The sequence below is a fragment of the Lissotriton vulgaris genome, unplaced genomic scaffold (assembly GCF_964263255.1).
Source record: "Lissotriton vulgaris unplaced genomic scaffold, aLisVul1.2 SCAFFOLD_3308, whole genome shotgun sequence".
In the NCBI taxonomy this organism is placed as follows: domain Eukaryota; kingdom Metazoa; phylum Chordata; class Amphibia; order Caudata; family Salamandridae; genus Lissotriton; species Lissotriton vulgaris.
In genome coordinates, this window is record NW_028247798.1 from 47,023 (window position 1) to 61,785 (window position 14,763).

General features: G+C 48.3%; 1 protein-coding gene across 1 annotated transcript in view; it reads right to left on the reverse strand.

The window, feature by feature from the left end:
* Positions 1–4,717: 4,717 nt before the first annotated feature.
* The window catches only part of LOC147665042 (adhesion G protein-coupled receptor D1-like), a 200,240-nt gene continuing 190,194 nt past the window's right edge, over positions 4,718–14,763 (reverse strand). Inside the window, exons 8-11 of the mRNA XM_086949798.1 lie at positions 13,584–13,651; positions 8,139–8,282; positions 5,304–5,363; positions 4,718–4,792 (exon numbers count right to left, since the gene is read on the reverse strand). Coding sequence (XP_086805924.1) covers positions 4,718–4,792; positions 5,304–5,363; positions 8,139–8,282; positions 13,584–13,651 — 347 coding nt within the window. The remainder of the gene's footprint in view (positions 4,793–5,303; positions 5,364–8,138; positions 8,283–13,583; positions 13,652–14,763) is intronic.

Consider the following 14,763-nt stretch of genomic DNA (forward strand, 5'->3'; position numbering starts at 1 on the left):
AGGTCTGGGTTTAATCCATCGTTATTTTGCTCACCAAGCCACCCCAGTTCAGACTTGGCCATTTGCTAATCAGTCTTGACCCTGTGCCTCATAGGAACAGTCCAGACCGAACTGCCAAGCCATGTCTTCCCTGGACCGGAATCAAGAATCCTAGGACCGGTTTCTGGCTATCAGCCGTCTTCAGCCAGGATAGCTTGACTCCAGTGGCGTAGTGAGCATGGGACCCACATCTGGGCATACCCTTCCCACATAGGGTGAACAGCAAAACACACAAGATGATGGACGGAATGTAGCACAAAGGCAAAACATTCACCCCCAGTCACAGGTCTGGGTTTAATCCATCGTTATTTTGCTCACCAAGCCACCCCAGTTTAGACATGGCCATATGCAAATCAGTCTTGACCCTGTGCCTCATGGGAACAGTCCAGACCGAACTGCCAAGTCATGTCTTTCCTGGACCAGAATCAAGCATCCTAGGACCGGTTTCTGGCTATCAGCCGTCTTCATCCAGGATAGCTTGACTTCAGTGGCGTAGTGAGCACGGGACAGGGTCAAGGCTGATTTGCATATGGCCATGTCTGAACTGGGGTGGTGTGGAGTGCAAAAAAACGATGGATTTAGGCCCAGATCTCTGTACTGGGGTGAATGTATGACATTCTTCTGCATTCTGTCCATCAACTGTTATTTTTGCTTTGGTGGCGTAAGGCAGCACTCTGCATCCAAGATGTTGGAGGACAGTATTTTCCCACAGCTGCGCAACTACTCGGTTCAGGCTGGTAGACGGCCATCGGCTTGACATGGGCGCGCACAAACTAGTTAAGAGGTGAGAAGAGGGGTAGGGGGAGAGGAGGCAACGTCATTTTTGGAAGCTAAGCCCCGTCCTTTGCAGACTGGGGGGCGTGTTTTTCGAGAAGAGAAAGAAACGGAAAAAACACGCCCCTCAATCCGAAACGGACGGGGCTTAGCTACCAAAAATTACGTCACAGAACCCTCTTGTCCAATGGCTGGCCGCCGTTTAGGCAGCCAGCCAATGCAGAAGAGGGGCGGGTTCAAGCTAGACATAATATCTGGCCAGCGAGACTGCGCATGCGCAGCCTAAACTAGCCGAGACCTAAAAAGGGGTGAAAGAAAATGGCCTGCAAAGTGAGAGAGGGATCCAGGAGAGGAGAGGAGAGGATAGAGGGATGGAAGAGAGGGGTGAGAGGAAAGCAGCATTGGTTAATTGCTTAACTTTGCAAAAAACTACCTGGGTTTTAAGGGACCCCTGCTGCTCCCGGCCAGGGCCAGGTGATCTTCTAATGTGGCAGTACGTATTCCTGCAGAGTGGAAGGCACATCACTAAGGTTGACTAGACATCTTTCTGATGTTAATTGTTGTATTTTGGTTATAAACTGGAACTGATGGGGTTAAATCTTTCCTCAGTGTTACTGTGTGCAAAAAATGACAAAATTATGAAGCAATTTTATCCAAAAATAAAGAGGCATCACATAACATTATTAAAATGTTCTCCCCATACAATTTAGTCAAGTCTGTCGTGTAATTTGGTCCTCACCTGCCTCATAATTCCAGTAGCCTTGCCTACAGGTTTAGAAATGTTTGTCAGGAGGGGGTCCTCCTTACGACTGAAAATGTTGAAGACCTCTGGTCTAGTGTGAAACTCCGGATTATTCCATTCTCCAAAGGTTTACGAATAAAAGAAACTGAGCACTGCCTTATCCTCTTTTCCCAAGACGTCATAAATATCAGATACAAATGAGGTGAGGAGTTACCGTCAATGTCAGGAGGCTGTTGCTATTTGACAGGTGATGGTGAGGGATGGGTGTGTGACAAGCTGACTGTGAAGAGGCCTTTAAGGGTGCACTAAGCCCCGCTGTTGTGATCAGCAGCGCTACAAAACTATAATGCAGCTTAAAACGGAATCCTGAGGCCTTTTTAATCCAGTAACAGGATGAACCAAAGCTGCAGAGAACGGAGCAGTGGAGGGGGACAGGACTGGTAAGTTCTGGGTCTAAGAAGAGATGTGAGCAGTGGAGTGACAAGGTTGCCACAGGCTGTGGTGCAAGCGAGAACAATGGGATCACACCTGGTGCAAGCAAGAACAATGGGCCCCCACCTGGTGCAAGAAAGAACAATGGGCCCCAACCTGGTGCAAGCAAGAGCAATGGGCTCCCACCTGGTGCAAGCGGGAACAATAGGATTCCACCTGGTGCGAGCGAGAACAATGGGCTTCCACCTGGTGCAAGCAAGAACAATGGGCCCCCACCTGGTGCAAGCAAGAGCAATGGGCTCCCACCTGGTGCAAGCGGGAACAATAGGATTCCACCTGGTGCGAGCGAGAACAATGGGCTCCCACCCAATGGGCTCCACACCCCCAGTGCAAGAGAGAACAATGGGATCACACCTGGTGCAAGCAAGAGCAATGGGCTCCCACCTGGTGCAAGCGAGAACAATAGGATTCCACCGGTGCAAAGGAGAACAATGAGTTCCCACCCGGTGCAAGTGAGAACAATGGGCCCCCACCTGGTGCAAGTGAAAACAATGGGCTCCCACCTGGTGCAAGCGAGAACAATGGGCTCCAACATGGTGCAAGCGAGAACAATGGACCCCCACCTGGTGCAAGCAAGAACAATGGGTCCCCACCTGGTGCAAGCAAGAGCAATGGGCTCCCACCTGGTGCAAGCGGGAACAATAGGATTCCACCAGTGCAAGCTAGAACAATGGGTTCCCACCTGGTGCAAGTGAAAATAATGGGCTCCCACCTGGTGCAAGTGAGAAAAATGGGCTCCCACCTGGTGCATGCGAGAACAATTGGCTCCCACCTGGTGCAAGCGAGAACAATGGACTCGCACATGGTGCAAGCGAGAACAATGGGCCCCCACCTGGTGCAAGCGAGAACAATGGGCTCCCACCTGGTACAAGTGAGAACAATGGGTTTCCACCTGGTGCAAGCGAGAACAATCGGCTCCCACCTGCAAGAGAGAACAATGGGATTCCACCTGGTGCAAGCGAGAACAATGGGTTCCTAGCCCTAAGTGAGAACAATGGGCTCCCATCTGGTGCAAGTGAGAACAATGGGCTCCCACCAGGTGCAAGAGAGAACAATGGGATTCCACTTGCAAGCGAGAATAATGGGATTCCACCTGATGCAAGCAAGAGCAATGGGCTCCCACATGGTGCAAGCAAGAACAATAGGATTCCACCTGGTGCAAGCGATAACAATGGGCTTCGACCTGGTGCAAGAAAAAACAATGGGTTGCCACCTGGTGCAAGCAAGAACAATGGGCTCCCATCTGGTGTAAGAGAGAACAATGGGCTCCCACCTGGTGCAAGCGAGAACAATAGGCCCCATCTGGGGCAGGCGAGAACAATGTGCTCCCACCTGGTGCAAGCAAAAACAATGGGCTCCTACCCAATGGGCTCCCACCTGTTGCATGCGAGAACATATGCTCCCACCCAATGGGCTCCCACGTGGTGCAAGCGAGAACAAATGGCTCCCACCTGGTGCAAGCGAGAACAATGGCTTCGACCTGGTGCAAGCGAGAACAATGGGCTCCCACCCAATGGGCTCCCACCTGGTGCAAGCGAGAACAATGGGCTCCCATCTGGTGTAAGCTAGAACAATGGGCTCCCACCTGGTGCAAGCAAGAACATGGGCTCCCACCCAATGGGCTCCCACCTGGTGCAAGGGAGAACAATGGGCTTCGACCTTGTGCAAGCGAGAACAATGGCTCCCACCTGGTGCAAGCGAGAATAATGGGCTACCACCCAATGGGCTCCCACCAGGTGCAAGCAAGAACAATGGGCTCCCACCCAATGGGCTCCCACCTGGTGCAAGCGAGAACAATGGGCTCCCACCTGGTGCAAGTGAGAACAATGGGCTCCCACCTGGTGCAAGCAAGAACAATGGTCTCCCACCTGGTGCAAGCGAGAACAATGGGCTCCCATCTGGTGTAAGAGAGAACAATGGGCTCCCACCTGGTGCAAGCGAGAACAATGGGCTACCACCAATGGGCTCCCACGTGGTGCAAGCGAGAACAAATGGCTCCCACACAATGGGCTCCCACCTGGTGCAAGCGAGAACAATGGGCTTCGACCTGGTGCAAGCGAGAACAATGGGCTCCCACCTGGTGCGAGCGAGAACAATGGGCTCCCACCTGGTGCGAGCGAGAACAATGGGCTCCTACCCAATGAGCTCCCACCTGGTGCAAGAGAGAACAATTGGCTCCCACCTGTTAGCTGGGTAGTTTAATAGACCCATAGCTGGAGTTCAGTGGGGGTTTGTGGTGCATCTGGCGGCAATGGCGCATAACCCAGCCATGACTGCCAGCCACAATTCAGCTTCCACCCATACCTATGCCCAGGAGGGGGGGGGGGGGGGCTGCTAGGAGATAAAACCGGGAGATTAACATTAAAAACAACTGTACGCAACCGCGCGTGTTTAAAGAGATACCGGGAGGCGCCTGTGTTAATGCTCCTTTGAAAGCATCCTATAAAGCGGGGAGTGTGTTAAATGGATATAAAGCTGAGTCCGTAAACCAAAGCATTAGTGTGGCAATCATCTCCTCCACACCACCAAAAAACAAGCGCTCACCATTGCGGGAAGGCAGCACTGTTTATTTTTGCATTGCACTTTCACTTTAAAGTGAATAGAAATTACAAAATCTCTCGCGGAGGCAGAGCAGCGTTTTGCGCTGCAACGCCACGTGAGACCTAAAAGCTACTTGCCCATCTCTTTGAACTGGGATGGGGGCACTTCTACCCGGACAAATCCAGTGAAGTCAAGGATCTCTAACTGGGTAGAGATAAAGCCCAGAGGAAGCATGTTTTTGAATACCCGATTAGGGCTTCTTAAATTTCTAACTCCACTAGGCTGCAGGCCAGTGCTTAATTTGAGCTGGTGGTTTCGGGTGCTCGGCACCAGCTCTTAATCATTAGTACCAGTCCTTATGACAGTCTGCCACATGGTGGGGCTGTCTGCCTAATTTAGGTATGACAACAACAACAGTTGTTTAATAATTCAATGTACATTAACAATGACTAATACCTGACACATAAGCCGTTCTTATAGCTTTGGGGCCTGGAATAGCATGAATTGTCACACTTGTAGGAGTGTGATGGTTAAGAGTTGTGTTGTTACTATCATTAGCAGCATGGCAGGGGCAATGTGTGGTGCAAGCCGCAGTGGCCTCCTGTTAGGTGCCCTGGCACTTATGTTTTTTAAAAATTGAGCACGGAACAGCAATTCTTTGCTGACCTTGGGATCATAAGGTAATGTTTTGCAAATGTATAATACCTGATCTTACCTGTGACACGTCAGCCCATTCTGCCAATTCGAGCATTTCTCCGACGGTCTCGAGGAACACCTAGATACAAAAAAACAGGACGTCACAAACCCTAGAAAGATGGAAAGATAGCCTCACAAACACAGCACATACAGAACATGTGGAGCAGTGCAAGCTTCCTCTACCCCTAAGGACAGTCACAGGACAGGCAACAGGAGGGTTCTTCATCACAAACACACCCTCTGCACGTGCAGCAGCGGTGCAAGCTTCCTCTAACACCAAGAACAGTCACAGGACAGGCAACATGAGTGTTCTTCATCACAAACACAGCACATACATAGCATGTGAAGCAGTGCAAGCTTCCTCTAACCCTAAGGACAGGTGACAGGAGTGTTCTTCATCAGTTCGGGCTGGACTGTTCCCATGAGGCACAGGGTCAGACTGATTTGCATATGGCCATGTCTGAACTGGGGTGGCAGAGTGGCCTAAAGAACGGTGATGGATTAAACCCAGATCTGTTGACTGGGTGTGAGTGTTTGATTGGTTCAGATGCTCCGTCCATCACCACCCCCTTTTGAACCGTTTTTGGCCGCCATAGGTGTGGCAGGGTATGCTCAGACGTGAGTCCCTTGGTCACTTTGCCACTGGATTCAAGCAAGCCTGGCTGAAAACAGCTGTAATGCCAGAAACCGGTCCTAGGAAGCTTGTTTCCGGTCTAGGGAAGGCATGGGGTGGCAGTTCCGGGTGAACTGTTCCCATGAGGCACAGGCTCAGATTGATTTGCATATGGCCATGTCTGAACTGGGGTGGCAGAGTGGGCTAAAGAACGGTGATGGATTAAACCCAGATCTGTTGACTGGGTGTGAGTGTTTGATTGGTTCAGATGCTCCGTCCATCACCACCCCATTTTGCACCGCTTTGTTCTCCAGAAGTTGGCAGGGTCTGCTCAGACGTGAGTCCCTTGCTCACTTTGCCACTGGATTCAAGCAAGCCGGGCTGAAGACGGCTGGAATGCCAGAAACCGGTCCTAGGAAGCTTGAATCCGGTCCAGGGAAGGCATGGCTTGGCAGTTCGGACTGCACTGTTCCCATGAGGCACAGGGTCAGACTGATTTGCATATGACCATGTCTGAACTGGGCTGGCAGAGTGGGCTAAAGAACGGTGATGGGTCAAACCCAGATCTGTTGACTGGGTGTGAGTGTTTGATTGGTTCAGATGCTCCGTCCATCACCACCCCCTTTTGTACCGCTTCATCACAAACACAGAACATGCACAACATGTGAATCAGTGCAGGTTTCCTCTACCCCTAAGGACAGTCACAGGACAGGCAACAGGAGGGTTCTTCATCACAAACACACCCTCTGCATGTGCAGATGCGGTGCAAGCTTCCCCTAGCACAAAGGACAGCCACAGGACAGGTGGCAGGAGTGTTCTTCATCACAAGCGCAGAACATACACAACATGTGAAGCATTGCAAGCTTCCACTAACCCTAAGGACAGGTGACAGGAGTGTTCTTCATAAGTTCGGGCTGGACTGTTCCCATGAGGCACAGGGTCAGACTGATTTGCATATAGCCATGTCTGAACTGGGGAGGCAGAGTGGGCTAAAGAACGGTGATGGATCAAGCCCAGATCTGTTGACTGGGTGTGAGTGTTTGATTGGTTCAGATGCTCCGTCCATCACCACCCCCTTTTGTACCGCTTCATCACAAACACAGCACATACACAACATGTGAAGCAGTGCAAGCTTCCACTAACACAAAGAACAGTCACAGGTCAGGTGGCACTAGTATGTGCTGCCTCACACACAAACAGGTATAACATGTGAAACGTCAGTGCAAGAACAGTTACAAGACAGGTGCCAGGAATGTTTTTCGTCACAAACACAGACCAGGTACAACACGTGCAGCATTCGTGCAAGATCCCTGTGCATTAGGCATCAGCTACTTCTCTCTGTGTTATGTTCTGTTACATGTATTTCTAGAGCCCTATCTTGCTTTCTGCTCCCTGATCTGTACCTGACTTGTGAAAACTTTTCAGTGATTGGCACTAACAGTGCTCAAGTGTTGTGCCACCGTGTGACTCAGGTTCTGCTCCATCCGCACCTTTCTTCGTTGCTTTACATGACATCCCACCCCTCGACACTGGAGCTGGAAAAGCATATCAGGCACGAGGCCTTTGCCCTCTCTGCCGTGCTCCTGTTATATACAGACCACCATATCTGCCCACAAGGATGACCATTCTACTGGCCCTGGTGATGTCCAGATTGGATTATGCCAATGCCCTTTATACGGGACTCCCACAGCACCTGCTGCGGAAACCACAAACCGTCCAGAACACAGCAGGCCACCTGGCTCTTAAATCCCAGAGGCGAGCTTCGATCTTGTCTCATCTGAAGAACCTGCTTTGGTTTCCTGTTAAAAAAAAGGATCCTGTTTAAGACCTTGAGCCTCATGCACAGGGTGCTGAACCTGCCTAGACCTGGATATCTGTCCACCAGGATTCAATTGTGTCCCCCCTCTGGCTCATCCCTTGGCCACTTCACTAAAGTTCCAACGGTTAGGCGAGCAAAAACCAGAGGCGTATCCTTCTCCCTCTTGGATCTTAAAGCTTGAAACAGAATGGCTGCTGAACTACACCAAAAAACAAGCAGCCTTTTAGAAAACAACTTAAGACCTGGCTTTTCACTCTTTAACCTGTCCCTTTGTGCCCTTTTATTTTCCAATTAGCGCTGGGGCACTCTTGGGAGTGGCCAAGTGCTATAGACATCCCGCTACGCATTGATATCACACACAAGCATGGACCATCACCCCCTCCCACCACACCTGAAGGATCAGAAGGTGTATACGCAAGTACCCTGGAGAGGTTGGAGGCAATCTCTTCGGGCATTGGTCTTTTGGGTAAGTTGAGCGACATTTTCTCCAGATATCCTGGGTGCAAGAAGGCTCCTTTCTCCTCTGTCAGGTTCATGATGATGTGGTGGTAGGCATTAGTGGGCACCTAAGACAGAAGGAACAAAAGACATGTCAGCCAGCAACTTCAAAGAACATCAAGCCTGCCCTTCCCTTGCCCTGCCATCTCCTGCTATATCATGTGGTCCTCAACTTTACTTCCCTCTAGTTTACCCTGCGGCGCTGCTCTCAACGGTCTGTCTAAGGGCACTTTGAGATCACTTAATTTTACATCCTACACTTTTTCTGGAGAATTATCGGTGCATTCACTGTCTTTCCTTTATGTCTTCCTATGCTTTCCTTTATTCAACATTCCCATCCAATCTCCATTCCACCAACACCACCATCAGCTGCAGCTTCACCCACAGTCGGATTAGTAAGGCGGGCCCTCGGGCAATGGTCCGGTATCTCAGTGGCAGCTGTAGACCGCTTTTGTGACCAGCATGGTGGCCGATTTAGGCATGTCTGTGCTGTTCAGATGCTGCTGGTGCACAGGGGGGACGTGAGCGGCCTTCCCAAGTGCAGATGGACCGCCCTTTTACCAATGGGGTGGAGGTGTCATTCCCAGCCTCTCGCTGGGCCGGCCCATTAATTTCTGCAGATTGAGCAGGGACAGGGGGCTGAGCAGAAGTGGCCCCGCCTATTTTCAGGTGTGGTTCCACACTGTGAACTAATCCACGCTCAAAGACTTCCGGCAACATTTGGATTTTTTTTATTATCTCAGTGAAGATAAGAAAGCATGCCTCTTTTAGAGAAGTCCCCTCCTTCTTTTCATTATACTCAAAACACTGAAGCAGTTTTTTGTGAACAGGTACAATCCACAAACGTGGCCCACTTTTTCTTTAGAGTGCTCGGGTCTATTTTTGATCCCAATCCAACCCTGTCTTGACCTCTGCCCTATGGCCCTGTCTTCATCACCCACTCCAGATGTCTCACTCACACGTCTGGGCACCCTTCAGGGTCTCGCTCCCTCCAACACGCTCCTCTCCCTCACGGGCACACTGGTCTTGGTGAGCACACATGCACTGGTGCTCCAGACTCCAGGGCCTATCTTGTTTTCAGTTTACTCCCTTCTGGAATGTTTCCAGAGGAGTAAAGTAGACAGAGGGAGAGAACTGAACTTGTGGGCATCTCTGCGCAGGAGTTTGAACCATACGCCACTGTGGCCTCAGCGGCTGCACTGCCGGCAAAACAACATTTATTTCTTAACTGTATCCTCTATTTCTGGAGTGAGTACCCCTGGAGTGGTCCCAAAAAGAGGAAGCAATACTTCAGAGGGGGCTGCGTATGATGAGAATCAATCAATCAATCAGTATTTTTATAGTGCAGCACCACCACCCATAGGGGTATCTGGGTGCTGTGGATGCGACTTCAGAATAAAGGTGAGAAATTAGCAGAAACAGTCAAAATAACGGTCAGAAATGAGCATAAAGAGGTAGAATGAAGGTCAGAAACTAGCAGAAAGAGGGAGAATAAAGGTCATAAACTAGCAGAAAGAGGCAGAATAAAGGTCAGAAACGAGCATAAAGAGGCAGAATGAAGGTCAAAAACTACCAGAAAGAGGCAAAATAAAGGTCAGAAATGAGCAGAAAGAGGCAGAATATAGGTCAGAAACTAGCAGAAAGAGGCAGAATATAGGTCAGAAACTAGCAGAAAGAGGCAGAATAAAGGTCAGAAACAAGCAAAAAGAGGCAGAATAAAGGTCAGAAGCTAGCAGAAAGAGGTCGAATAAAGGTCAGAAACGAGCAGAAAGAGGTAGAAAAAGGTCAGAAACTAGCAGAAAGATGTAAAATAAAGATCAGAAACAAGCAGAAAGAGGTAGAATAAAGGTCAGAAACTAGCAGAAAGAGGTAGAATAAAGATCAGAAACAAGCATAAAGAGGCAGCATAAAGGTCAGAAACTAGCAGAAAGAGGTCGAATAAAGGTCAGAAACGAGCAGAAAGAGGTAGAATAAAGGTCAGAAACTAGGAGAAAGTGCTAGAATAAATATCAGAAATGAGCAGAAAGAGGTAGCATAAAGATCAGAAACTAGCAGAAAGTGCTAAAATAAATATCAGAAATGAGCAGAAAGAGGCAGCATAAAGATCAGAAACTAGCAGAAAGAGGCAGAATAAAGGTCAGAAGCTAGCAGAAAGAGGTCGAATAAATGTCAGAAACGAGCAGAAAGAGGTAGAATAAAGGTCAGAAACTAGCAGAAAGTGCTGGAATAAATATCAGAAATGAGCAGAAAGAGGCAACATAAAGATCAGAAACTAGCAGAAAGAGGTCGAAGAAAGGTCAGAAACTAGCAGAAAGAGGCAGCATAAAGGTCAGAAACTAGCAGAAAGAGGCAGCATAAAGGTCAGAAACTAGCAAAAAGAGGCAGCATAAAGATCAGAAACTAGCAGAAAGAGGCAGAATAAAGACCAGAAACTTGCAGAAAGAGGCAGAATAAAGGTCAGAAACTAGCAGAAAGAGGCAGCATAAAGGTCAGAAACGAGCAGAAAGAGGTCGAATAAAGGTCAGAAACTAGCAGAAAGAGGCAGAATAAAGACCAGAAACTTGCAGAAAGAGGCAGAATAAAGGTCAGAAACTAGCAGAAAGAGGCAGATTAACCACCAGAAACTTGCAGAAAGAGGCAGAATAAAGGACAGAAACTAGCAGAAAGAGGCTGAATAAGAGTCATAAACTAGCAGAAAGAGGCTGAATAAAGGTCAGAAACTAGCAGAAAGAGGCACAATAGAGGGCAGGAGTGAGCAGAAAGAGGCAAAATTAAGGTCAGAAACTGGCAAAAAGAGGCTGAATAAAGGTCAGAGACTAGCAGAAAGAGGTAGCATAAAGGTCAGAAACTAGCAGAAAGTGTTAGAATAAATATCAGAAATGAGCAGATAGAGGCAGCATAAAGATCAGAAACTAGCAGAAAGAGGTCGAATAAAGGTCAGAAACGAGCAAAAAGAGGCAGAATAAAAGTCAGAAACAAGCAGAAAGAGGCAAAATAAAGGGTTGGAGCTAGCGGAGAAGAGGACGAAAAATGAGCAGAGGAGGAACAAACCAAAGGCAGCAGAGAGTAACGGACTGTGGGCGAGCTGGACAGGAGGACGGCCCTAGGCATGGGCAAATTTTACGAATTCGCAGTTCGCGAATTTGTGAATTTTGCGAATTCGCAATCCGCAAATTTGCGGATTTTGCGGATTGTGTGGGGAATGGCCGGGAGGGGAAACGGTGCACATCGCTAGTGTGAGGGGCAGGGCCAAACGGGCGAGGCTTATATGCGAGTTCACATGCCTCTTGTGTGCATAAAAGGACAGGCACGGATCAGAGAAGCTCGTGGTCACAGGAACTGCACAGGGATTGAGCTCGTGAAAGTCAATTATGCAAAGGCCTCCATCAAGCATCATAGCTAATTTTCGACGATAGATATGGGGAGAGCGCACACCTACCCAGCCTCGACAAAACACACATTTTTGGGGGGGCTGATTAACTTTGCCATCACACCAAAGAGCGCCGAGGTCCTTCGAGTGAGCTGTCCATCAAGTGGGTAAAGGGCGCGAAGACGGTGCACACACCACTAGTGGGTGGGGAGGTGCCAAACGGACGGGGCTTATATGCGAGTTCACATGCCTCTTGTGTGTATAAAAGGACAGGCACGGATCAGAGAAGCTCGTGGTCACAGGAACTGCACAGGGATTGAGCTAGTGAAAGTCAATTATGACAAGCATCATAGCTAATTTTCGACGATAGATATGGGGAGAACCCACACCTACCCAGCCTCGACAAAACACACATCATCCTAACTAACTATTTTAGGATGGCACCGGCAAGCTGCCAGCACCATCCTAAAATAGTTACTAAATTAGCTTCATCAGGAAGCACTAATAGATCAAATAAAGCAGGTGCTCGAGCACCTGCTTTATTTTATCTATTAGTGCTTCCTGTTGAAGCTAACTTAGTAACTATTTTAGGATGGCGCTGGCAGCTTGCCGGCTCCATCCTAAAATAGTTCAAAGTTCAACAGGCTTGAACTTTTGCCCTCGAAATCCGCCGCTCGCGGATCTCGCGGATTTTCAGTAAAATCTCGGGAGTTCGCGGATCGCGGATTTACCGAAAATCAGCGAAATCCGCGAGCGTAACGGATTTTCCGCTCATGATTACGTCGGCCACAGAGGGACGTGGCACCAGGACTTGCTCTAGCACTTAGAACCTTAGTCCTAACCACTTTAAATAAGACGCCTTATTATTACCCAATTTATACTCAATTTACCGACCTCCAGGTGAATGAAAGCATGACATGGCCCTGCCGGGATTCAGACACCTCAAGCTACAGGACACACTGATGCGGCTTCCACAACTGTGTGCAATAACTAAGAAATACTTCAACCTGGAAACAACACTCGGATGTGATGTGATGTGATGTTATGTGATGCTATGTGATGTTATGTTATGCTGATTTGTATAGCACACGAATCACACGAGAGGGTATCCAGGCGCTTAGCCGAGGAGCTGAAAACTGGACACAGTCCTGCAGATGAGGCTGCCAGCAGTGGACACAAGTCACAGACGAGAACCACTGGGCCAACCAGGTCGGTCACATGGCTTCTCTCAGTAAGGAGAGGTCACGTGCATGCATGTTCAGTTCCTTGCAAATTTAAGTTCTTACGGATTCGTTGAAATTCACATTGGTATCACCATTTCGGTGACTTAAATCGGATAAAAGCAAAATTTAAAAAAAAGGCAAAATATGAACTCAGTATCCGAATCTGCATGGGGCCCCCTCCATTAGTTTATTATATTAGATGTGCGTAAAATTAGAATGCCATGGTGCGATTTTACGCAGGTAGTACATTTCGCAATTTCACAAACTAGCAAAGTGTCTTACTTTCACAAAATAACAGTTTTGCGGGGTTCACCCTGAAAAATGCAAGTTAAAGGTTTTTTCTTCTTCAAAACGTTGGTTTTGCAGGATTTTTTACCCCTCTAATTTTTCAAGTCAAAATTCGCTCATTTGGTATAGTGAAGTTTTAAAAAAGATTATAAAGAAGGCACTTTCACGAATGTTTCATACCCTTGTGCTCCGTCACACAGGCTTCGAAGTCAAATGTATTTTATTTTTCTGTTTAATAATCGTATCTTTTACTTCGTTTCCAAATACAGATAAACACATTATTTCAATATGAATAGAAGATAAACATTGAATTTAAACAAACCCTCAACTGTAGCATCCAAAGACTTAAAAAAACGTCCAACATTAAAAAACCATGGCAGGTGTTGCTCCCCTACAACACGAGCAAGCCTTGACTCAGCCAGGAGCTCTGGTCTCTGCAAGCCTGAACTGTTTTTATTTCTATATGCAGGGGTTGGCCAACATCTTACCATGGGGCTTCCGCTAGTGCCGGCGACGCTGGCCAAGGGCGGCGGCGTCGAAACAACATTGGCTCCACCTGCAAGGATAAAACGATACGTTATTGACTTATAACAGAGCCCATGAGAAATCAACATTCATCAAAGTAAATTAAACCACAGACCCTCCGGTCAGTCCAATGTGACGTAAGATGGAAAGAAGCTTTAATCCCTCGTGGGCGTTGCTTCCATCGTGACTCAGGGAAGGTTGTGTGACGGAATCACGCCTGCGATTACCACGCATGCTGGTTCGATGCGGTCTTAACCACGCATATGCCCAGGGCTTTAAGTGGGCCGGGTCTCACCGGGTCCGAGTTCCTGCAGTTTTTTAAAGGGGACCTCGAAACGGGTCTCTATCGGGCTCTGTTTTGAGCCCTGGCACAGGTGGTCCGTTTTTTTCCGGACTGCAGTGACAGTAGCTGTCACTGTAGTCTGGAAAAAAGTGCCAGGGTGCAAAACAGCCGATAGAGACCCGTTTCGAAACAGCAAGCACATCGATGTTGCCTGCCCTCACTTCTCACTAGCGGAGAAGTTACGGCATGACGTCATGCCAAGTGAGCGTTTTGGGGGAAGGGAAATCCTTTAAAGAGTCATTTTCTTTATGGATATCCCGTCTCTTTTTGAAAGAGCAGCAACATTGTGGTAGGGTCACCAGGGCTTTAATTGGAAGCTTTTTCAATATTATATGTACAAGTTGCAGCTTATTTATCTTATGCAACTAATAACCATTGACAAAGCAAATAGTACTTACTTGTTGTAAATATGATGTTACTTGTTGTATCATATTCCTGGATGCAATGACAGAAACAGCATAATACAAGTCGGGCGGCACACTATGCTAAACAGATTTTTTGTACAAGTGTTTTAAAGCCACGCCCATAATTACACTGGCCACGCCCCTTTGAGAGACCCCCCCCCCCCCCCGTTTTTCATCCCACTTAAAGCCCTTCATATGCCTTTACCACACATATGTCTTTACAACTAAATATGCATTGTTAAGGCATGTATGGCAAAAGACATATGCATGGTTAAAACTTATCATTGAAGTGAATCCCCCCCCCACCCCAGTCCCCCGCCCTGAGCCCTAAAACATCTTTCAAAGCCCAAACAATTACCCCAATCCCTGCCCCCCACCCAGAGCCCTAAAACGACA